Source organism: Aptenodytes forsteri, unplaced genomic scaffold, assembly GCF_000699145.1.
Source record: "Aptenodytes forsteri isolate BGI_AS27 unplaced genomic scaffold, ASM69914v1 Scaffold324, whole genome shotgun sequence".
Lineage (NCBI taxonomy): Eukaryota > Metazoa > Chordata > Aves > Sphenisciformes > Spheniscidae > Aptenodytes > Aptenodytes forsteri.
In genome coordinates, this window is record NW_008795485.1 from 883738 (window position 1) to 909013 (window position 25276).

At 40.7% G+C, this 25276-nt stretch overlaps 1 protein-coding gene across 1 annotated transcript; it reads left to right on the plus strand.

Moving 5' to 3' along the window:
• Window positions 1–1637: 1637 nt before the first annotated feature.
• ATP12A (ATPase H+/K+ transporting non-gastric alpha2 subunit) lies at window positions 1638–23140 on the plus strand. The gene is made up of 23 exons (XM_009281290.1): window positions 1638–1880; window positions 3879–4025; window positions 5532–5591; window positions 6485–6688; window positions 7279–7392; window positions 7550–7684; window positions 8233–8350; window positions 9019–9287; window positions 10137–10335; window positions 10826–10935; window positions 11682–11816; window positions 12095–12287; window positions 12775–12950; window positions 14029–14165; window positions 14886–15036; window positions 17441–17609; window positions 18267–18421; window positions 19045–19168; window positions 19506–19651; window positions 20296–20429; window positions 21385–21486; window positions 22139–22230; window positions 22613–23140. Exons 1-23 carry the CDS (start codon window positions 1872–1874, stop codon window positions 22639–22641), a joined length of 3108 nt encoding a protein of 1035 aa, XP_009279565.1. The 5' UTR covers window positions 1638–1871; the 3' UTR covers window positions 22642–23140.
• Window positions 23141–25276: the final 2136 nt, after the last annotated feature.

Genomic DNA, 25276 nt, shown 5'->3' on the forward strand with positions numbered 1-25276 from the left:
TAAAAATTGTAAATGAACACGATAAACTATGCTAGCCCTGTTTTCACATTTTCCAGCCTACTGTCTTTACCAACAGATCCGACAGACAACGCAGCTGCATTCCTGGAAGGCATTTCCCTATTTCCAAGTCCATGTTTCCTTTCACATATCCCCCCACTTCCAGCCTCAGTAGTCTAGTTTGATGTCAAATATGCTCACTGTACCTCTTGATCTTCTTGTTCTAGTACCTTTTCCAGCAGTAGAGAGAACAATCTCAGTAATGGGTAAGACATGACACATGCAGATTCACTGGATACAGTCAATATATTACTGCTCTTGCATACGGGACATATTGTGAAATCTCCAATACTTATATACATATGAAAAGGTTTCATCTTCAAGCCCCAGGACACAATCCAGTTCTCAATACAACAAACAGCAGAAACTGAACGCGAAACCTTTCCAGATACACTTCTGTATCTTGCATAACATTCTAAGATGAAAGAATGCCATGGAAAAAGACCAATACACATAAACTGAAAAGTGGAAACAGCTTCGCTTTTTAATATAAGCGATGTTTAAGGAGGTGTGATACTCAAATCACTTGGAACCTGCCTGTAAGTTGAACGTGAATTTATTTATGCTCCTGTTGAAGTAGTCAGGGACATTTCTTGGTTGTCTTCCCTACACTAACAGCTTATACATATAGCTTGAAACAGTCAACATCAGTTATCTCCATTAACACGTGGTATCTCTCACCACAATTTGAGTCATCTGCTAGTGACTGTGGTACTTCACAGCATCTCAAATGATGCAATCTGAAGCTCAGGAATTATATAATGTAAAAGACCAACTGCTGAAATGCTATGTTGTTCAGTGAGACCAGTTCTGTCAGACAGATGAAAGACAGTCTTCCCCCAAATAATGTTAAAGTACAGAAAATCCTTCACCCTATTTGACTTCATTTTTCTCAGTTAAATTTCAGAGGTGAAGAAGTTAACTTTACTTCTAAGCGATGAGATACACCAGGTATCAAAAGTGTCATAAATCTCATAATCACTCCTGTATGGAAGCTGGTAATTGGTGCAAGACAAACAATGTAAATAAGCTGTTCAGGTAAGTGCTCTTGCTGAAAATGCACTCCGAAGTGCTTTTTTCAGCTAAGCATGAAGGTTAAAACCACAACAAATGCAATGCAAGAATTAAAAGTGAAGTCCAAGCTAAGAGGCTTGAAGGAGCACCACTCCACTAAATCCCTATTAGTACCTAAACAGGGCAGGGATCTGACTTTTAGGGACCCTAGGCAGGCAAACAGAACATCATGTAAACAAAGCAAGACAAAATGTGCACAGACTTCCTTTACCCCACCGTACGTTGCCACGACAGCTGGAAATCATAAGGGGAGTCCAGTGCTGGAAAGTCTCCGAAGAAAACTCTTTGCTTCTAGCAAGATGAATAATACACCTGTTCCCTAGTCGTGAGCAAACACTACAAAGGAATAATTAGAAACTATCTGACCTGAAACCCACATGCCCATTACTGTGGTATTTTTCCACCTACTACAGGTGAAACAGAAGATGGGCTGGACCTGGAAGGAGAGGGGTGGAGTGGCAGCACAAGATGCTGATTTATAAAGCACTAGCCAACAGTGCTCTTTCTCCACAGGCTTTGGACAACGAAGTCGTCCTGCCTGAAGGATGCCAAAGTGCAAGCAGGATTCCAGCTAACATCTGCTTGCCAGGCAAGAGGGAGCTACAACCTCTGTGAGCTTTTGCACTCCAATAGCCAAAACTACTCTGAGCCACTTTATTCTCCAGTTGGGCTTTTGCTTTTCATCCAGAGACTTTAGCTTGGCTGTTTCACTCCATCAGGAAAGGAATAAACTCACCAAGATGGTAAAGGTGAGTACACCGTTCACGGAACTGCTGCTATTGCACGTGTTTTTCTTCTTAAGAACAAGCATTAATTTAAGTTTTAATATACATATGTATATTATAAATATGAGCTAAGTGAAAAATGGAACTAATACTAGACACTGTTGGGCATCCAGTGCCCCAACTAAAATTTTCACTGTATGGAGGTGCATTACGGGCATGCACCTCTAATCCTAAAAAGTAAAGAGATCAGATTGCATAGCGAAGAATTCTAGGACTGGCTAGTTTCATAATCAAGTTTCATGAACGTTACCCCTTTTGCAAATGCCAAAATCTGAGATTTTATGAAAACTTGCAGGTTAAAAGTTAAACATAGATCATGCTTAGAAGTGATCAATAAATTTTACTAACTTCATTGTCTTTATTATTCTCCTCCATCTGCTAAGTTCTCACAATAGATAGCTGTTTTCTTTCTCTCCTGGTCTCTCTACTTTATGGGGATTTGAAAAGCTGAACAGATTTTTGGGTGGGATAGTTAAAGAGAGGAGGAGGAGAAGGAGGAAGGTGAAGGAAAAATCCCAATAGATAAACCAGATTGTGAATCTTCGGCATGGTAGAAAAAATAGAACTTCTTGTAACAGACATGTCCTTTATCTGGGATATGTATCACCAAGCAAATTCAAGTGCTTTAGGAAAAGGATTTCAGACTTTTAACTCCCCAAACCACTCACCAGCTCTTAGCTTTTCCCTTCCTCAAGATACAATGTCAAGACTTCAACATTCCTCTAATTAAAGAGCATCTGAGGAGAAGATGCCGCTTTTGAGTTCAGAATAGTATTATGTAATAAGATGTCCCAATCCTTTTTTTTTTTCCCCCCCTTGTTGTTTCCATTACTTGAGCTCTCTGGTTTAGTCTGCACGTAATTAAGACATCTACTCTCAACTCATCTGAAATATTACCTCTGCAGGAGTCCAAACATTGACAAATGCCCTGCAGAGTGTGTATGTACTCATTAGACAGACAACGGCGGCAGCAAGCAGCCTACAAGCTCATCTGGCCCACTAGTAAAGCACACCATCAGATAAGATCCAGTATGACTCTCACGAAGCTCTGATGGTTAATCTGTAAGGAAGCCTCTGAAATGGGGTCAACCAATAGTTCTTCCAAGGCATGGCATGTAGTTTACAAGATAATTAGGATCTGGAACGTTATGATTATAGAAGCTGGTAAAGTAGCAACACAGGAAGTTTGCCCTTCAGACTACGGTATTAACTTAAAGTTAGGAAACAGCACAACCCCCAAGTTATCAATAAAAGCAAAACATTGTCAGAGGTTTAGCAGCTTCCCTGTGTTAACAGTTTCCTGTACCTGATACTAGATTGGCAAAAACGAGTGAAGTTTGCTAACTCCCTGTCAGTTCTGAGCTCTATGTGAAAAGAAAGACTTGCTTCTCCTTGGCTACCAGTATGGTGTTTGCCTCCATTTCTCGCTACGTGATCAAGTGTAAATGTGTAAATATAAATGTATAAATGTTAATTCTAATTAAAAAAGACAAGTAAATCTTGAAGTCATGTATCTAGAAAGCTCCAGGAATAGGCAAGTTCTCAATGAATATTTTTTCCCCCTCCCCTTTCTTTTAAAAATCTTTTGCTTTTACACCGATCTCTTCTTGGAGCTGATAAATGACTTAATGGTTTTCACTAGTAATGCTGAGATCCTGGGCATTATTCCTACACTTTGTGTTAGACCATAAACTGCTAAAAGTGTTGCACATCTCTAAAGGAATCACTGTAATTTACATGTGCCAAAGACCTGACCATGATTACTGCAACACATGCTGAAGGGATCTCAGGATAAGACAGGAACTAGCACTCTCAGTTGCCAGGAGAAAGAGACAGTAGCAATCTGTGGCTTGTCTAAAAAAAGTAGATTTGTCAGAGTTTGACTTTGTGGTATATTTTTACTGCTTCCTTCAAGTCCCAACAGATGTTCACAACAATGCCAAAACCATATTTCTTTTACAGAAAAAGTCTGATGTTTACTCGGTTGAGATCTATGGGACAAAAGATCTAGAAAAAACAGATATTGGAGATGAAGGGGAGACGTACAAAGACTTGAAAGGCAACAAGAAAAAAAAGAAGACAGAAGACCTTAAGAAAGAACTGGACCTGGTGAGTGTTGCTCAGCTCCCATTACACGTGGCAGGACAGCCTCTACCCACTGTCTGAATGAAGTCTGGTGAAGGGGAGTGAATGCCAATGCACTATCATTTTAACAGAAGACCCGCTGCACTGAAAATCCTAACACAGGGAAGGATTTGCTTCCTCACGCTCCTGAAGTGTGCCAGAAAAGAGTTGTGCAGGGTTAATACCTATAATGAAAGAATGATTCTGGCTTAATTAAGTCACCAATGGTACAGAACATTATCTCCCCAAAGAGGAGTTATTCCCCAGGTGGAATAGCTGCAATCAGTATTTCCTCTGAATTGCCACTTACACAGTCAGCCAGGAAACAGAAGGAAAGGTAGAAACACAACGTTTTGCTCCAGAGATTTCTAGTATATCTAAAAGCATGCCTCAGCTTTAAGCACAGTTTTTTTTTCCCCAAACTAACTGCACTGTACTTCAAGGACAGCGCACTAAGCTCAAGAAACCTGTATTTTACTTCCGGCTTGCTACTGACCTGCTGGCTGATCTTGGAAAAGTTGCTTCCTCTCTATACGATTCAGTTTCCCAATCTGAAAAATGAAGGTAATTATACTGACCTCTTTTCTGAATTGCTTTGAGAACAACTCAAAGGAGAGGCTATTTATGGGCTAGATGGTATTTCAAAGGGTAAGGATACCCCAAAATGGGCCATCAGTTTCCCCATCATGTTTCCAAGATCTACCCAGTACTAGCTAAATAATTCTCAACGTATCTTATCTTTGCCACCAGGGATGTAACATTACTCTCGTGTTTCTAAAGAGAAACCAAAGCACAGACAAGTTAATTGACTCATCCAAGTACCAATGAATCATTCTGTGAAAACAATTGTGAGATCTCTCAAATTCTTGGCTTCTAAGTCTTAGTTCGGCACAAAATATAATTAGGTCAATGATACCACAGAGGTGTCACTGCAGGGAAAGGAGAAGAGCTTTGAGATTTCCCCCTCCCACACCCTTTTTAACTGTGGTTAGAACCTGCTGCTTCTTTCTACAAGACTGTGGCGAATAATTTCACATACCCTACCTTGTCAATCAAGTGCAACGATTGTTGTCACACATATTCTGACACCACACCCTTTCTTCTGTCAACATATTGCCTATGGTACTGAATGCTTGAGTCCTGTAGCATTTAAAGAGGAGCTATTTATCTAAAAGAAGCACAGACATTTGTGGCAAGCAGTATTGACATGAAAACACCATTCTGTTCTTGTGACAGATTTGCTGGAGGAGGGAGCTATTTACAAAAGTACTCTCAAAACCAAAAGAAAATACCATCTTCCAGTGGAAGATAATTTGCTTATCAATATGCAAATTGCATATTGTCTATTCATGAATAAGTGGAATGTCATACTAGCAACTGGATCCGTGGTCCTAGATCCAGGTGTTTGAACATTCCCCAGATCCTGAAATAAATAAAGCATTCTGACATTCTGCTTGCTCACTATTATTTTCTCTTTCTTTTGGAATCCAGGATGACCACAAACTCAGCACTTCAGAACTGGAGGAAAAGTATGGTACGAGCATCAATAAAGTAAGTCTATAGGGCATCATTAAGAAACTACCTGAATCAGTTGCCTTACTTTGCCTCTGACTTACCCAAAGCTTCCTAGAAGCAGTAGGAAAACATTCAAATCAACAGACTCATACCTATAGATGTATGTGTGGATGCACGCATGCATGAGTATGACGCGCTAACTCCCAATAAAGCCTAAACCAGCAAGTCCACGTACAGCACTGACATGGGTTTAGACTGGAGTTTCTCTCAAGTCTGAAGAAGTCTGATCTACTGTTTTGAAATCAAAATCCCTGCGCAAAACGTGACCTCAAAGTTTGCACCAGGACCTCAGCTTTTCTGAAGTTTTTATCTGATATTTCAATTTCACGACAATTCATTTTTCACTGGCAGTGTCTGTAGCAAGAGAGTGCACTGGAAATTATTTTATCTTGAAGGAAATGCTAGATTTGAGAAACTATACTCCTGAGTCCCTTTAACACCTCACTTTCGAATATCAAAGCATTGCAACGTGGCCAGAGTACAGACAAGAATTTCAAGTAACCCATGAACTCCAAACATCTTGGTGGAAATGCAGAAACAGTGGCAAAAGAACTGATGCCTGTTTTTCCCCAGCTTTCTAAACACTAAGTACAGGTATACTTGACAGATAACCGACAGAATGAAAACTCCTAATGGATGCAGCCCCAGATTCAATGCTCCAGTAAAAAAATATCTGTTTCTTCCTAGCAGATAACTAATAGTAGCCACCCTGAAATCACAAAGTTTGGAAATCAAAGATGCAGGTTACTGCAGCTGATCTTTGACACAAACAATGTTTAAGGAAAAAACAGCATGTGAATTTTGTTCTAAGTTGAGACAAAAATCTGTTTTCTGTGACTTCATTTTAAACACGTCATTTACTTTTGCAGGGTCTCTCTAGTGCAAGAGCAGCAGAGATTTTGGCTCGGGATGGTCCCAACTCACTCACTCCTCCCAAAGCCACTCCTGAAATTGTTAAGTTCCTCAAGCAGATGGTGGGAGGGTTTTCCATCCTCTTATGGATAGGAGCCGTCTTCTCCTGGATTTCATTTGGCATTCAGCTTGCTCAGGGAGCTGAATCACCCTTTGACAATGTAAGTATTTGAATAACCACAAAGTGAGTATTTGACCCTTTGACAATCTATGTAATTTAAATACTAATTCACAGTTATTCAGTAACTACAAGGAGGCCTTTTATTCTTTCAGGACTCTCCCTCTGCTACTAAATGTTTCTGATAAATGCTCAAATACCTGACATACCACTTCTGTCTAAGAGTGCCTATCCAAAGGTTTTATAACCGCTACCCATAATCATAACTACTTGAGTACTCATAAGAGCAATACCGAAGTCCACAAAGTACTCTGGAGTCTTTGACTCTGATTCCCTTATGAGTTAATGCTCTGCTAGGAATGTAAATTGTTCCGGTTTGTGTCAGGTTTAGTTTAGAGAAGGCTTTTAGAGAGATGGGAAACTTGCTATCAAAAGCCGTCTTCATACTCGAAAAGCTTTACTTGATCATTAGCAGGGCAAAACTTGAGAGTTCTTTTCTTAAACTGTCTTTTAACCTGACCAATACCTCATTTTAAGAGTCTCCCGAAACAATATAGAACTATGATTTATTCTAGCAGAGGAACTGCTTAACACTTGTCTTAAATTAACTGGATTATGTCTTTTATTGATTAGCTCTACCTTGGAGTAGTCCTGGCACTGGTTGTCATCCTCACTGGTATCTTTGCTTACTATCAAGAAGCTAAAAGCACAAACATCATGGCCAGCTTCAGTAAAATGATTCCACAGGTGAGAATAACCAAGGCATTTCATATGAGATGAAAGTTCATTCCAATAATGCACCTCAAAATGACAAAACCACAATAAGCCCAACTTGAATTTACCTCTTGGCAGGAGGTTTAGAGGATGGCACAATGCTAATTTTTGTCACACTTCTGTCTTTCAGCAAGCTCTTGTCATCAGAGATGCAGAAAAGAAGGAACTGCCATCAGACCAGCTGGTGGTTGGAGACATCGTGGAAATAAAGGGCGGAGACAGGATCCCAGCAGACATTCGTCTGATCTTTACTCAGGGTTGTAAGGTAAACAGTGCTTTGTAGAGCATGGGGAAAGAGGAAAAACATGGTTTAGAGACTTTTACTACATATAAAGAATTTCTGCGCACCCAATGTGAGTTATTAGAGCTTTAATTAGACATAATCTAATTAAATCATAGAGTGCAGAAGCTATACTGTGATGCTCAGCTCATCTAGGACTAACATCTCCACTCCCTGAACATTAAAAGAAGCCATTAGGTCCACACCATGTTCTAGCAATACTCTTTGCCAGGACAGGGGCAGAAATACCAATACAGTATTAAGAGTTTCCACAGACCTGGAGGCAGATCTTCAAACCATGTTTTCTTTCAGGCTGCTACTGAAAATCCCACTGACAGACACAAAACATTGACTGAACTGAATTCCCACAGAAACAGATTCTCTCAGTGACAACGGCAACTCCCTCGGAGAAAAGGCACTGAGAGATTATGGCCCTGTCACCCATTATTAAATGTGCTGCCGCCTTACCTTCTGAGCTAGACATAACTGCATATTACTAACTTTAATATGGGCATGTCTCCATTTCATTAAAGGTGGACAATTCTTCGCTCACAGGGGAATCAGAACCACAGTCTCGTTCCTGTGACTTCACCCATGAGAACCCCTTGGAGACCAGGAACATTGCATTCTACTCCACCACCTGTGTGGAAGGTGTGTACAGACGGAGAGAAGGGCCTCCAGAAATGGCACCTGTACAGGGTGCTACGTAATACTGCTAACTCATTTTAAACAATTCTGCTTCAAGGAATTCCAGAAAGGTTTAGTTGCTCACAAGAAACTATTGTCCCAAGCACACCAAAATAAAGCCTTAAGCACTGGGCTAGTCATACTTAGCATCAACCAGTGAGACATTTATTTTAACACCTAGCCTGGTTATGGGTGCAACAATCAATTAATTGCAGTTTCCTTGTGGTCTTTCCATCACTATCTTTAGGAATGTCAAATTGCCGATGCCTCTAAGTACTTGTGGATGCTTCTGAGTAAGGGCTCTCCACACATAAAGGTGTTGTTCCTATTCTCAGGGCTAAAAAGTATGTGTGTCATACCCAACAGACTATCTGCTACGAGACCGTACAGCACCCAGGATAACACTACGTTCCTACTGCAATGCAATCAAAAAAGACTCTAATGAATGAAAATAGCTTACGTCTGTCTGTCTCATCACCGACAGAGCTTCTAAGATTTCTAAGGGGAAGAATGTAATTCTGGGGTGAAGTCTCAGTCACATTAAGGCTGAGAAGGGTCTTCGTCAATCAGTACTGGGTACAGAAGACAGGATTAGTCTCTCCTGGAGCTGACAATCATTTATTTCTTTGCAGGCACTGCTACTGGCATTGTAATCAACACTGGGGATCGCACTATCATCGGGCGGATTGCCTCTCTCGCATCGGGAGTAGGAAATGAGAAAACACCCATTGCTATTGAGATAGAACATTTTGTCTACCTGGTGGCAGGAGTGGCCATTTCCATCGGTGTTCTCTTCTTCATTATATCTGTTTCTATGCGATACAAGATTCTGGACTCCATCATCTTTCTCATTGGCATCATTGTGGCAAATGTGCCAGAGGGACTGCTAGCCACAGTAACGGTGAGTCTATGTTTGAATTCGCTGGTTGCCACTGTAGTTCTTCAGTCATTACCACAATTCATCACTCCTAAGTTCGTTACAGTGCAACACTAACCAGTGAAGAACAAATTATCTATTAAGTGACTTGGCTGAGTTGAGTTTGAAATAGGGGTGTTTGTTTCCATGAAACTGAAAGGACAAACATTTCATTTGGGAATTCTGGCATAACTGAGCCATTAATCTTAAAAGCTTCAGTGCAACAATCCAATTTGAAATAAGGTTCTTCAAGTACAGTTCTCCCTCAATTCCTAACCAGTAGAATGATGTGACTCATTTCCCCACAACCTGTTCCTATTTGGAAATGAGGATATTGTACCCTAAAAGTCATGTGAAAATTCCACTTGCTAACATGTATAAAGCATCACTAAAATCCCTGGCTGAGAAGCAGTACACCTGCTAAGCACTGTTAGCCTTAAAGTACACCAACAATGAACAACCAGCAGTACTGCAATAATGAAGAGAATCATTTCAGGATTCATTGAGTTGGTGATTAGAAGCTCCCCCCGCATTGTAGGTTCTCCCATCTAAAACAGCCTCTTAACTGATATGACATTCTGATTTTCTATCAGCAGGAAAGCAGGTTCCTCTCAGCAGCAAATGTACTTGTGCTAGTTACAGCCAAGCCTCTGACCTTAATAATGCTATTAAAAAAGAAAAAAAATGCACTGCAGTCAACCAAAAGATAATTTTTTTAAAATGTTCTCATCCTAAAAAAACAAAACCAAAACCGAGCAGAACTATGTAACCTCACTGCATCATTCTGTAACTGTACCTCACTAACAGTGAGCTGAACTTCTTTACTTCTGCCAGGTGAGTCTGTCTCTGACAGCCAAGCGGATGGCAAAGAAGAACTGTTTGGTGAAGAACTTGGAAGCTGTAGAAACACTCGGTTCTACCTCCATCATCTGTTCTGACAAGACAGGGACCCTCACACAAAACAGGATGACTGTTGCTCACCTCTGGTTTGATAATCAGATCTACTCAGCTGACACCAGTGAAGATCAAACAAGTAAATATGGCAATGGGGGATCTGGGAAGGGGCAACTACTTGGATCAAACCTGTGGTGTTTCACACCTACCAGCTGTCAAGCTGATGTCAATGGGAATATATTTTGATAGCTAAACCAGACATTTTTTCCTTCCACATAGAAGTGTGGTGTGCAACAAGAAAATCCCTTCTTAGCCATGTAGAAACGTGAAAAAAAGAATTAATATTTTAACTCCACTCACAGAATGTCTGGAGGAGGTTCTAATCCAGATCCTTTTGCCGACGGTAAACTTAGTAGGGAAATAAACAGAGAAGGATCATCTAAGCAACTTTGCCAGAACCGCTAACTGACGGATGTAATGGTTTGTGTCAAATTGTTTTTCTGTCACAGAACCTCTCAAAAGAGCAATTTTCTTCTGCAAATAATTCAATCCTGTTGTTTAAAACTCAAGCTTCCACTTTCATCACGTAATATGCTAAGGGATGCAATATTTATTTTGCTTCCTCTCAGCCCAGCCTTTTGACCAAAGTTCTCCATCATGGACAGCATTATCAAAAATTTTAACTCTCTGCAACCGGGCAGAATTCAGACCAGGGCAGGAGAATCTCCCAATAATGAAGGTACTGCCTGCTTTGTATCAGCTTATTTCTCTTCCTCTGAAAGAACAATACATGTAAGTTGTTCTGTTTGGCTTTAGTAACGTCCTTCATTTTACCACAGCAATCTTCTAAGTTACTATGAATAGTAGCATTACTGCTATACACTCACAAAACGTTTAAGACGGGGGGGAAAACCCACAAAGCTAAGAGCAACTGTCCCTATGAGGAAAAAGACAATTCAGGTAGCAAGAATTTCTACACTAATAATTACTACACTATTAATTTAATATAGCAAGATAGAAAAGACAAACGTGCCTTAATTAATGTCTTTACACATGACTGCTGAAGGTAGTAAATTCTGGTGACTAGACTACCAGAACAGATCCCCGATTTCTACTGTTTACTCCATCAATGCATTCCTCAAAGTCACTTGATTTTGTGCATCAGTTAGCTTACCCATACATGCCTGCTGCTACCCTAGAACTGCATTACAAAGCTTCCACACAAACCTAAAAAGTGATCACAAATCTTGCGCTTTTGCAGAATCAAGCACTAATTTCATCTCTTTGCTGTAGCTTAGTTCTAGCAGCAAGTGCAAAACAGATGTCCCAAATTTTTACTGTAATAACTTTCCAGGACAACCTGGATGTAGCTACATAGATTCATTGCTGCTTAAGCATACAACATGTTATAGAAGCATGCAAGCTCCCCTGATGGAAGCGCAGAAGTATATGTGCTCTAAACTGCTTCTTCTTTTGTGCATACAGAGAGTTGTGGTAGGTGATGCCTCTGAAACAGCTCTGCTAAAATTTGCAGAAGTCATTTTGGGTGACGTCATGAATATTAGAGCACAGAACAAGAAAGTGGCTGAAATTCCTTTCAACTCTACCAACAAATTCCAGGTGTGTTTCATTTGTGGAAATTATGCCAGACTGTTTCCAGCTTAAACCGTTTCTATCACTGGGTCTAACACAACTATTTGTGACCTCAAAGTCTTAATGGAGTAATTCAGTGACAGAGGAAATCTAAGCTATAATAAACGTAGTTAATTCCATTTGATAGAATGTATGATATCCTCATGGAAAAGAAGAAACATTACTTCCATGCAAAGTGATCAAAACTAGAAACAAGTGAGGATCACGTATGATCTTTCAAATCATTTCATATTTGTGGCACACAGCTTTCGATTCATGAGACTGAAGATCCCAACGACAAACGCTTTCTGCTGGTGATGAAAGGTGCCCCAGAGAGGATTTTAGAGAGATGTAGCACTATCATGATCAACGGCAAAGAAGAACCACTGGACAGTGAGAAGGCAGAAGCTTTCCAAACAGCATACATGGAACTGGGGGGCATGGGAGAGAGAGTGCTGGGTGAGTCCAACCAGAGGGACTATCAGAGAACTGCGGTGTAAAATGGGGTTTTAAAACTTGGTACAATCCAGTGTGTCTGGACTTCATTCCTCTCGCAGTGGAGGGGAAAAAGGAAAGCGTACAGCCTCCTAAGCAGTGTTAAAACCACACTGACGTGCTGTAAGGTCTCTGTAGCAGGGATGCCCTTACTGCTCTATACTGATGTTGATCTGCCACACTGCGCAGCCAAAAAAACCCATAGGTAATCCACAAAGGAAAACATTCTTCCCTACTGGCAGTATCACTAGCTTTGCCATGTGAAACACTGACTCTATATGAACTTTGATGTGAAGGTTATAATGGCAGGTTAAAAAATCCTCCACGAAAAGGTAATGGTTAAATGCACTGGAATTCTACAGACAAGAGCATAAGCCTGATGCTATATAGCAAGCTTTCCTCTTTCTCCCACTATTTCCTGTACTTTACATCAACTTAAGTTTCTTTTCAGGTTTCTGTCATTTGTACCTGCCTGAAAATGAGTTTCCAGACACCTACCCATTTGACACAGATTCCATGAACTTCCCAACCTCCAACCTGTGCTTTGTTGGGCTCTTATCTATGATTGACCCACCTCGTTCCACAGTGCCAGATGCTGTCTCAAAATGCCGCAGTGCTGGGATCAAGGTAGGGATTTTACAATGAAAAATACAGTGATTCTACAGAAAGACTCATGATAATATAACTTCTAAGATCTTCCACCACAATGTCATTAAGTATCTTTCTAGCAACAACTACCAAAAATCTAAACGTTTGTTAATACCATTCTACAATTGTAACCTAAAGAAACTACTTGAAGGCCCCAAGAGGCAAAACAGTTTAATTTACGTGGGAATCAGACTATAGGAAGTGCACAGAACCCCAAAACTGGAAATCCAAATTTGGAAAAGCTCAGATACTGTCTCATCAGATTCATTTCTAGAATATAGAAACCATGCCAGCTAGAATTACTTGTTTGTAAACAGCGTAAGGTAACAGAAACAATTCTTGAGAAGGCATTAGGACACAGGGCTACACCTGTTATGAACTTTTATGCGTAGGAATCACTAATCTCAAAACTGTTCAAAGTTGAACCTGAAGCAGTAATTCTCCTGAATTGTTGAACCTAAAGCAGTCCTCCCAGGGGACCCACAAGTAAACTTTCAGCTCTAGGCAGAGAGGCAATCTAGGTAAAGAAAGGAAAATCAGTATCCGGAATTACTGATCTCGGATGAGATGAATCACAAGTCCCAACCCTGATGAAATTTTCTGTATTCTGAAGGCAGATCTGGCAACTGGCAACTTTTCTTCAAGAAAAACAAGAAAAAACGGTGTCTTATCTGTCAGGACACCTCAGTCACAAGGATCCATTTTAAGATGCAACATTCTAACGAACTCTCACCTTTGAGTATACCTAATATAAATTCTTATACAAAGGCTTCTTTATTCTGTATTATTCTAACCTTGCTGCCTGTGACAAATTGTCACTGATAATGATATCACTGCCCTGATAAAATAGTGCAATAACAAACGGTAGAGACCAGATGTCAATATAGAGCTAAGTAAGTAATAGTCATAAGCTGTCATCGTTATGTACCTAGCACAGCTTTCCAAGTTCAGATTCTAAACTGCTTCCTGGTCTACAACAATAGATATTTCACCTTATCTCACTCCAGCCATTGCCTATACATTTGTCACTCACGTTGAGTGCTTGTCCCTTCCTCAGGTTATCATGGTCACTGGCGACCATCCAATCACAGCTAAGGCCATTGCCAAGAGTGTAGGCATCATTTCAGCCACCAGCGAGACTGTGGAAGATATTGCTAAGCGCCTCAACATTCCTGTTGAGCAAGTCAACAGACGGTAAGAGCAAACAGAGTATAGGGGATTCCTATGGGTTCATTTTCTGAAAGCTATGGCTTCTCCCCCCACCATGCTTTTATAGCCTATTTCTAAATCATGGCTGCTTTTTGCTTTTCTGTTTCTTGATACATTCCCAAGCCATTGTGTCCATCCAACGCGTCCATCTCTACTTAAATAACTATGTGTCTAGGTCAGTGGCTCTCATCTTCACTGGCCCTTGAAAAAAACCTAGGAAATTATACTTTGCAGATCATGTTGGACTTTGCTGTCACTGCCCATTTGACAAAACACACACATACAAAAAGCAAAATTCAGAATCACACGACCTAAGGACCATCAGTCCAAATTCCACTTTCACCCGTTAAATGTGAAAAAAATAACATCACAAGAGAAAGATAAAAACTGTTTACAGAAAAGATGTCTTCCTCCTCCACTGTCCCACCCTCCCACTCAGAGCCCTCTTTAAAATGCATTTTCTGCTGTTATGTCTGCTCAGGAGGAAGCTTCAATTACTCCCCTCTGTATCTAGGTAACTGTAATTCACTCTGGATTTCTACACTGGCTTTCATTCAACACCTGCTGATTAACAACTAATGCTTCTGAAATTAACTCAACTTGCTGCTTTCCTTACTATCAAGCCTCATACATTCTATGAGTGCACTATTTTTATCTAAGCCTTTTGATTTGAAAATTTACCCAGCTTTCCCATGGCTCTTACAGAGAAGCTACAGCAGCAGTAGTTAATGGGATGGAGCTGAAGGATATGAGCTTGCAGCAGCTGGATGAAATCTTGTGTGACCACTCAGAGATAGTCTTTGCTCGGACATCACCCCAACAGAAACTGGTTATAGTTGAAGGCTGCCAAAGGCAGGTGAGTAAGAGGTGTAAAAGGTTACACACAGCTATGGCTAGAGGGCATTCATGAGGCAGTAGCTTTCCACAGATATCATCCCCGCGGTGAGAGGGTGGAAGCCAATTTCCAATGCTCTCTAAGCTCTGTTTATACTCTTTTTACTGTGCAAGAACATTAACAGATTGCCACGAACACTGATGGACAGAATCCAGGCTACTCAAATTCCTGTTACAGACTCTGAACTCCTATTGACAAAATGAGTTTTTCCTAAGTTTGATTGGCTTGGAGCTGTCTTTTGCATATAATTCTGAGAAGCTGCTGCTGTGCTGCACATAAAGCCTCCTGGGCAGAGACTATACACTGTTTGGGAAGCAGCCTTGCCTCAAAAATTCTTTAAACCCAGATAAAAGCAACATGTTACCACATCCTCTCATCTTATCTCTTGTGGCCATTTAAACCTATGCACTTCCTGCCCACAGGAATGTTTAGAAGCAAAACAAGCTATGAATCCTGCAAAATGTCATAGCGTGATTTATGTAGAACCAAGCCTTATCTATGTTACTTTCAGAGACTGTAAAGCAACCCACAGAAAGCAGGATTTAAAGAGACTTTGTCCCATCCACTGGCAATATTATGTAAAGGAGCATGGAGTGCAGCCAGCACAAGAGGCAGAAGGGGAAGAAATTACATGTACAGAGCTCTGAAAAAGACGCAAATTGTCATTGAAAGATTCTCCCCTCAGATATGACATCTTCCAAGTAGATGCTGTGAATTGAAAGCTACGCTACTGCTGTGCCTGAACTTTGCAGAGAAGGAGATGTGGCGCAAGACATTATTTTATTTTTGTAATTACACCAGAGCTAAGCTTTCCAATCAGCATTATCAGCTCTTCGGGTTTAAGCCTGAACTGCTTTCAGGAGATTAAAAAAAAAAAAAAGATAAAATCTTTTTATGGCCTTTGGCAGACGGGGTAAATGTGTTCTGCACTGCTTAGACACCCACACTCCTAGTAGATTTGGCTCTTTAAAGGATGAAAAGGAACACCCTACCCCCCTCAACTCAAGCCAGCCAGTCTACATGCTATGTTTAGTTCTGCCCTTCTGTACATGGCATTGCTCTTTAAAGATGAAAAGGACCACCCTCCCCCCCTCAACTCAAGCCAGCCAGTCTACATTGTTTAGTTCTGCCCTTCTGTACATGGCATTATTTATAGGTAGTGACACTCACTTAAATCCCCACAGGGACAGGACATTCAGTATTTGTATTAATCAGTTTGCCAGGCTTTTTCCCCACTCAGAACACACTGTATTGTTATCAAGCCCTGAACTTTCGCATCAACTAGAACAGGACCTTTAGCTGCAGTAGATGGTTTCATTGGAAGATAACAAAGCAGCTGAGTTGAATTAGGCCTTTGGCAGACGGGGTAAATGTGTTCTGCACTGCTTAGACACCCACACTCCTAGTAGATTTGGCTCTTTAAAGGATGAAAAGGAACACCCTACCCCCCTCAACTCAAGCCAGCCAGTCTACATGCTATGTTTAGTTCTGCCCTTCTGTACATGGCATTATTTATAGGTAGTGACACTGTGCTAAATCCCCACAGGGACAGGACATTCAGTATTTGTATTAATCAGTTTGCCAGGCTTTTTCCCCACTCAGAACACACTGTATTGTTATCAAGCCCTGAACTTTCGCATCAACTAGAACAGGACCTTTAGCTGCAGTAGATGGTTTCATTGGAAGATAACAAAGCAGCTGAGTTGAATTATCAGTTTTCCATCTTTTGGATTACTAACACAAATCTAGCATAGACTGGCAATGACCAGAAGTTGCTGGGATAGGATGAGAACGCTCTCTGACTGAACAGTTACATAATTTACAATTAAGATGAAAACTGACTGATTGTATAAGCACTTCACAAAAAAAAACAAGGAGAGAACATATTGTGTCAACTGAATCTCCCACAGATGCCAGAGATGAGCCTAGGTCTGCTCAGACAGGGATAGACCGTATACATATAGACAGATGTCTAAATTTTTAAGCCCCCTTATATTCCACAGAAAAAATGCAATTAATCTGATCATTTCTAAGTGCACCTAATTTAGATGCCTACTCTTTAGGATGTAGTAAATCATATCGCTGAATTTCCCATTTCTCTCTACTTTGAAGGGAGTCTAGATGACAAACTCAGATACAGACATCTGTCACACAAAAGTCTGAGGTTGCTGTATTAATCCTACCTAGCGTCTTTCTGATCACTGGCTATGTTTTATGTGGGTACGAAGAGGATTCAGAACTTCATATCAGCATCTTTCTTCTAGAGATTTAAAGACAGGGAGTGTGCTGAGAGCAGACTGTCCTTAGGGGAAGATAGCACCATCTCCTCAAAAAACCCACATCTGGATCCTTTTGTGTGTTTCAGGGAGCAGTTGTTGCCGTGACTGGAGATGGAGTCAATGACTCCCCCGCTCTTAAAAAAGCGGATATTGGAATTGCTATGGGTATTGCTGGTTCTGACGCAGCTAAAAATGCAGCTGATATGGTATTGCTGGATGATAACTTTGCTTCTATTGTCACAGGAGTGGAGGAAGGTAAAAATAATGTTGCTATCCACTTTCTTAGCTGAAAGCTGCTGACAGCCACACAGCACTGGTGGGTCCTCCTGATCCTTCCCTCCTGCGCTTACCCCCCTTTTTTTCCATCTGGATTTGGAAATGTGATTTTGGTATTTGGAAAAACTAGGAATTAATTCCATTTATAGACACGACAAACAGACAATAAGGAAATCATCCCCCTCTCTCACACATCGCATCGGTCTGCTATCGCTGCTTGTTCAAGCTCCAGACAAAAGCACTTCCCATCTTGTTCCTATGCAGTTCTGAGCCTCACAAAGATACAAAATTGTTTTCTCTACATTTTCACCTATGACAGTAACACACATTTCGCTCTTCTTTCACCGTAAAGAGCTTGTGGTTTCCATTAAAACTACAGCATATTGTGGAACGGGACTTTTTCCTCAATCTGTCTCATTGAAAGAGATTTTTTATTTTCACCTGAATTTTCAGAAGGCTCTAAGGGAAGGTAGGTTAGTAGTTTAAAAAAAAACAACCCAAAATGCATAAGGAAATGTACGAGGAAAGTAGACATAAGCAGTAAATATTTTCACTTCGTTTAGCTAAAAATTAATTTTTTTTGTGGAATACACTGTTGACAATTAGCTTTTACAGAAGTATTTCCTTTTCCTCCAGGCCGCCTGATCTTTGACAACCTAAAGAAAACAATTGCCTACACCCTGACTAAGAATATTGCTGAGCTCTGTCCCTTTCTCATCTACATTATTGCTAGCATTCCAATGCCCATTGGCACTATCACCATCCTGTTTATTGACCTGGGCACAGACATCGTAAGTTGGGGTCTTTTCAGTTCTTTTCTGCTGCAATATCATGACAAGTGAGAGGGGCTGGGTGCAAAGGGACATACAGAACACTGGAAGATTTCGTTGCCTTACCCTGCAGCTGAGTAACAAGCTAGTGAAAGAGTAGAGGGCTAGATTAAAAGCAGCCAGGGATAGAGAAAGAAGAGTAGAAAAAAAAACCTGCAGAAGGGGAGCAGAAAGAGAAAAGACTTCTGATCCATGCTGACAAGCAAAACTCAGCAGTGTGCAAAATAACAGTGTGTTTCAATCAAGGATTGTACAGATTGCTGCAGTTACTACAGGGGATGAATACCAGATATTTCATCACAGCCCAGTCCAAGGGTTCTGAAAGACCTTTTAATGTTTTCAGTGTCCTCTAGCCCTTTGTATTGTGATATGATCACCAGACTGACAAAACAGTTTCAGACTTCCCTCAAATCCTTTATACATGTCAAAAGAATGCTACATGGATCCTTCTTTCATTTGCTCTGTGTATACGGAAAAGGCAGGGTATGTCAACGGAACCACTTGAGAACTGAAACTTTTCTGATAAGCATCTGAGAAGCAGACAAATATTGCCACCAAAATCTGATGGTTTATTTCTGTTGTAGATCCCCTCTGTTGCATTAGCCTACGAAAAAGCTGAAAGTGATATTATGAACAGGAGACCTCGTAACAAAAGGAAAGACAGGCTGGTGAATGAGCAGCTCGCTGTATACTCCTATCTGCAGATTGGTAGGTTGGCCTGTTCTCTGAAGCACTATCTTGTATCAGCAAACCAAGACAGAATCAAGTCGATTAATTTTTTAGAAAAGGGGGAGCTGAAACTCAACTCCTTCCGCTGCCTTCCTAGGCAAACTTACTAACTCCCTTCTGTTGCTCATTATTTAACAATACAACAGGTTTTTACCTACAGAGGTCAAGAACCTTAGAGCACTAAGAGCTCTAAAACTACCTTTAGACTCATAGCAAGTTTCATGCCATAGGAGATAGATCAACACTGATATCCAGCACATTCCCCAGTGCTCCTAAATTTTGCTTCTTCCTCATTTCTATCTCTTTGATTTTGCAGGTATCATGCAGTCAGTGGGAGCCTTTGTAACCTATTTTACCGTGTATGCTGAACAAGGTTTCCTCCCTTCCACGCTGCTTGGCGTGCGAGTCGACTGGGAAAACAATGCCATTAATGACTTTGAGGATTCATATGGACAGGAATGGGTAAAGAAGCACTGAAACATCCTTGCGCTTCTCTCACCGAACAGTTTCTTAAAAATTCTATACTCTCCTCCAAAACAACGGATTAGGGAAAGAGAGAGAAATTTAAATGCAAAAATAATTAGTTTTCATCTAATGATCCCTCAGGATAGAATCTTTAGAGCTTCCTGCCACCTAGCTCTTTCATTCAGACTCCATTCTTTCATTCATTCTTCTACAATTTGCCACCTTCTGATTCAAAGCCTCTGGAGATGCACCTTCTTCTCTAGACCTTTTGTTTAGACCCATCATAATCTCTCAGCCCTGCTTCTGAACAGCACTACTGTAAAGTACTTTGCAGACTCTCCCTCCCCCTTCCACTCATCATTCCCCCTCACTCATTCTGCAGAAATTGCAAGACACACAAGCCATTAACAAATCGATATAGATACCTCCTTACATCAAGCTCATGCTTCAGCCTTATGACTCATCCACAGTAACTAACAGACTAGAACAACTAGCCAAAATCTGATCATTGTGTATCTAAATTTAGAATAACTCTGCATTTACACTTTAGTAACTGAAATCCTACTACAAAGGTTTGCAGTCACTTCCACAAGATATGAGCGTCTGATATAACGCTATTTGATTTCTCCTTTGCTTTGCAGACTAAATACCAGAGGATGTACCTACAGTGGACTGGTTATACTGCCTTTTTTGTCAGCATCACAATTCAGCAAGTTGCTGATTTGATCATCAGGAAAACACGAAGAAATTCCATTTTCCAGCAGGGTCTTTTCAGGTAAGTTTTGCAGATTCTTTACCTGACACATGAGAGGATAAGTTAGCCTACTGCTAATTTTAGAAGAAGGTTAGCTCAGCGATTTAGCCCACTCACATTCAGTCTTTGAACAAAGACTAAATCTGGCTTCAAGCAATCGCAAATCTCAGACAAACATTTTATTACACCTCCCTCCACCCCCTTTCCTACTTCACGATAGGGGTTTTCTTTAAAGAAGGATGTTGTACTGGTTACTCTGAAAATGCATCGCCTTAAAACTAACTCTCTATTCATTAAAATGTTTAGTACAAAAAAAGGGAGTTTCCTCTCCAGGTTATTTTCTTAAGTTCTTTATGTAGTTATCAATAGATAGCACATTTGGACTTCTCTGAGATAACTTTAGCCTCTGAGGAGATACCAGCTGGTCACACTCCCTAAGATAGTGCTGACTGCCCTCTCCAAAACGCACTGTACCCTTCAATCCCCTGGAAGCCAGGGAGTTAAAAATACCTATTGGGTTGGAGGCTACAAGTAAAAGTTGGCATTTAGTCAGAGTATTTCTGATAGGAAAGCAAGTTGTTTCTTTTCTTTATCTGCACATACAGAACCTACACCTGTGTATACATTTACCTTCTTACATTTACATTTGGGTCACAATGCGCACCTTCACAGTGCAACTAGAAGACATGACTAATGCACACTGCACGTCTACCTAAAGCTTGCTTTAATCTAGGTAGGTCAGGAACACTACCAGGAAAGACACGGGCGTATGCGATGTAAGACAGTGCGACAGAGTCTACCACTTGTCTCATGCTACTGTGTCTGCAGTGCTCATCATCTGATGCAGATCACTCAAGCTAGCTACCGGAGCACAACCACAACTCTGAAGTAGCACAGCCTTTACATTAAGCTGTGGTGTCAGGTTTTTTTTGCATGGACAGAGGCATGTAACCCTTCCTCTTTGGTTTTCTTGTAGGAACAAAGTCATCTGGGTGGGTATATTTTCCCAGATAGGAATTGCTCTGATTCTTACCTATGGTCTTGGACATGTTACAGCCCTGAACTTCACACCACTGAGGTAAGTTTTTGTTCTAGCGTACTTCCCTTGCCCTCCACGTATAAACAGACATGGACTTACCATTCTGCCAGAAACAGACAAATGGGAGCAGGATGCCCATGCAGCACAACTCAAGGATAAATATTTAAGAATATTCATTATGAAGAACAGGGTGGACAATTTCCTGACCAAAAAGGGCATTATCTTCATAGTGTCCACAAAAAAAGCACTACTTTTTCTACTAGATTTACTACCGAGGATCCAGAAACCTACTCGTGTAGAACAAACATTTTAATATTTTTGCCAGGATCCCCAATATTTTGGTGAGATTAAGTAGCATTTTACTTAATTTTATGCAAGCAACTTTTATTCTAAAGATATCGCTGTCAGAAATGTTCCAGTTTTCTGCCATCTTCAGAGGCTGTAATAGCACCAGGCAACATTTCCTTCTGAATAGTATCTGGAATAAATTAATTCAGTAACTACTTAAGACTGGGAGGCTTACATACACATCATCTTATTTCTAACCGTTTGAGTGCTTAAATTAAGAAGAAAAAAAAGCCAAAAAGGCCAGATTCTCTTTTAGTGGCATCAAATAGCATAGACAGAGACCCCAGAAATTCAGCTGAGTGGTTAGATGCTTCTGAATGAATACCTCTTCTGCCACTCCCAGGTTTCAGTACTGGTTTGTGGCTGTACCATTTGCCATCGTGATATGGGTCTACGATGAAGTCCGCAAGCTGTTTATCAGGAGATACCCAGGAAGTAAGTAGATTTTTCTAGTTTAGCATTTTAATATAAGGTGTCCTTTCCTACCCTTTCACTCATACATCTACCTTAGCTGCCGCTGACAGGTGGCCTGCTTAAAAATGGACCATTTGTTCCCAATGATTACTTTTCCTTTGCCATCTTGATATGGGTCTACGATGAAGTCCGCAAGCTGTTTATCAGGAGATACCCAGGAAGTAAGTAGATTTTTCTAGTTTAGCATTTTAATATAAGGTGTCCTTTCCTACCCTTTCACTCATACATCTACCTTAGCTGCCGCTGACAGGTGGCCTGCTTAAAAATGGACCATTTGTTCCCAATGATTACTTTTCCTTTCTGAGGAAAAAATAACTTATCTCCCCCCCTTCTCCTACTGCAGGCTGGTGGGACAAGAACATGTATTACTGAAACAGTCCTTATCACTGGTCGTCTTCCTCCTTGTGTGGAACTTCTTCCCCACCTGACACAGCCTCTGCTGCTTTAATGTCCTGTCTGTGCAATACCAAGCATGGGTTCGCCCCATGAAGGGGTGAAGAAATTTCATGAATTTCATGAAGAAATAAGGACTTTAGAGGTTGATAAATTACCTCCCACTGTACTGTAAAGCTGGCGCTTGTCTAGAAATTGAAATGCTACCTATTTTTGTAACAAGCACAATTTTCCCTCATTCAAAGATGAACTTGGAGAGCACTCTGAGAGGAAAACATGCATAAAGAAAAAAAACAACCCCAAACCCAGAAAATTCATATAATCTAAGGCATTAATTTGCACTAAAGGTGGTGTTGGCTGATTTTCTCTTTTTGGCGGAACTGAATTCCAAGCGAGTGCATACATAGATCTGTATTACCTTACCAAGGGTAAAAATGCTGTATAGGAACAATTTGATAATAAAACTTTTTCCAGAAAACAGTTCTCCATCTTATTTTCTTATCAAGACTAAGAGAAACTGAGTGGAACAGGAAAGAATCTAACCTCTGGCAGGTCAGAGAGGAAAGGAGTGCACATCTGCCTTTTTTGCCCACATTAACAGACTAACATCCTTCAAATACCTGTTCAGTTTTGATAAACACATCTTGAAAACCAAAGCACAGCCAGTCAATTTGAACACTTTGAGATACCAAATTCAATACTCACTTTCCAAAGGCCACAATCTATGGCAAAACAGACCTTAGTATGAATTAGATAGGTACAGGTAAAGTTCTGTTTGAAACCAGGTCTTTAATATGGTTATTTTAGCAAGAACCAGTAGGTACCACATCTTGTTTAGACAAAGGCTTTACCAATTTTAAAGCAAATGATAATGTATATTGATAGTTCACATTTAAATACAAGTATAGTTGAGCTTTAGAGAAGAAACAGGGGCAGAAAGAGAACTCCTGTTGCAGCAGACGGCAAGAGGGATTACCAACGAGAAAGAAACCAAGAGAAGAACTGAGGGAGGGGAAAAAGAGGAGTGTTTTCCAGCCTAAAGCCTGCCTGTTCCCAAGAGTCCACACCCTTATATGCTAGAAGCTACTTTGCATTTTGTGAGCCTCCCTCCTCAAAACTCCTCTCCTTAATACCTGGCTGAGTATTACACTAAATATCAATTATGCTGGATATCAGTGTTTTTCACATATAGACACGAAGAGGAGGAATTACAAAGGAAGAAGGAAGAGCAACAAAAAATAACGTCCTGGTTTCGGCTGGGATAGAGTTAATTTTCTTCCTAGTAGGTGGTATAGTGCTGTGTTTTGGATTTAGGATGAGAACAATGTTGGTAACACACCACGTTTTAGTTGTTGCTGAGCAGTGCTTACACTAGCCAAGGACTTTTCAGCTTCCCATGCTCTACCGACTGAGAAGGCTGGGGGTGCACAAGAAGCTGGGAGGGGGCACAGCCAGGACAGCTGACCCAAACTGGCCAAAGGGACATGCCATACCATGGGACGTCATGCTCAGTACATAAACTGGGGGAAAACTGGCCGGGGGGGGGGCCGCTGCTCAGGGACTAGCTGAGCATCAGTTGGTGGGTAGTGAGCAATTGCACTGTGCATCACTTGCTTTGTATGTTATTTTTATTATTATTAATAATTTATTTTATTTAAATTATTAAACTTTTTATCTCAACCCACAAGCTTTCTCACTTCTACTCTTCCAATTCTCTCCCCCATTCCACGAGGCGGGGACGGGGGACGACGGGGAGTGAGCGAGCGGCTGTGTGGTGCTCAGTTGCTGGCTGAGGTTAAACCACAACAAATAAGCATGTAAACAATGGGTGAGTCCAAATTCCTGATATATGTGCTGCTTATCACTTGGTAATGCAACCCTGTAACACACCAACAAGTATGTGAGGTGCCAAGCTGACTCATTTCAACACCTTGTCATTTGTCAGTAGTGAGGACTGATTTTTGTCTTCCGCTTAAAAGACAAGAAAAATATGAGGAGAAGCTATATGGGCGAGCAACATGACCCGCTTTCCACTATCTATAGATTTACAGTGCTTAGCCAAAATGACACGTTCAAATATAGACAGGAAGAGGAAAGAAAAAGGGGGGACAGTTTTTGCACAACATGGGGGCAGTTACTGCACAGAAGCAGCTAAGAATACAGCTAAGTTTGTTTTACTTCAAAAACAAAATACATTTTCTTGAAAAAACTTGTGGAAAAGATTACTGGACAGGTTGTTCACTCATAGAATATACAAGACTCTAAAAGCACTGAGAAATGCAGTGGTTGCTCTGTGAAACCATCTAAAGAGTAAAGAGTCTGTTTTCTCCCGCTGGTCAAAGACCAAATCTACAGCAAATTCTTACAAAAAGAAATTTCTCTTGTTGTGCTCTAACTCCTGATAGTTATCACCTCATAAACGCATCACTCTGGAAGAACAGGAGAGTACTATCTCTGAACACTGCCAGCCGGACTGCAGTTTTGTTTCTGGCCTCCCTTTGTTACTTAGAGTACCCTCAGCACCTCTGACTACATTCATAGTCAACATATCATTTTGCTGCTAATGCAAAACAAAAACATACTCATGAAATTGTATATCCGGAATCTCAGAAGC

What these genes read in the sequence shown, in the direction of transcription:
- ATP12A (XM_009281290.1), top strand. An exon ending in ACTCTACCAACAAATTCCAG is followed by an intron (nt 11,817 to 12,094) that starts GTGTGTTTCATT and finishes TGTGGCACACAG; the next exon opens with CTTTCGATTCATGAGACTGA. An exon ending in TTCCAGCAGGGTCTTTTCAG is followed by an intron (nt 20,430 to 21,384) that starts GTAAGTTTTGCA and finishes GTTTTCTTGTAG; the next exon opens with GAACAAAGTCATCTGGGTGG.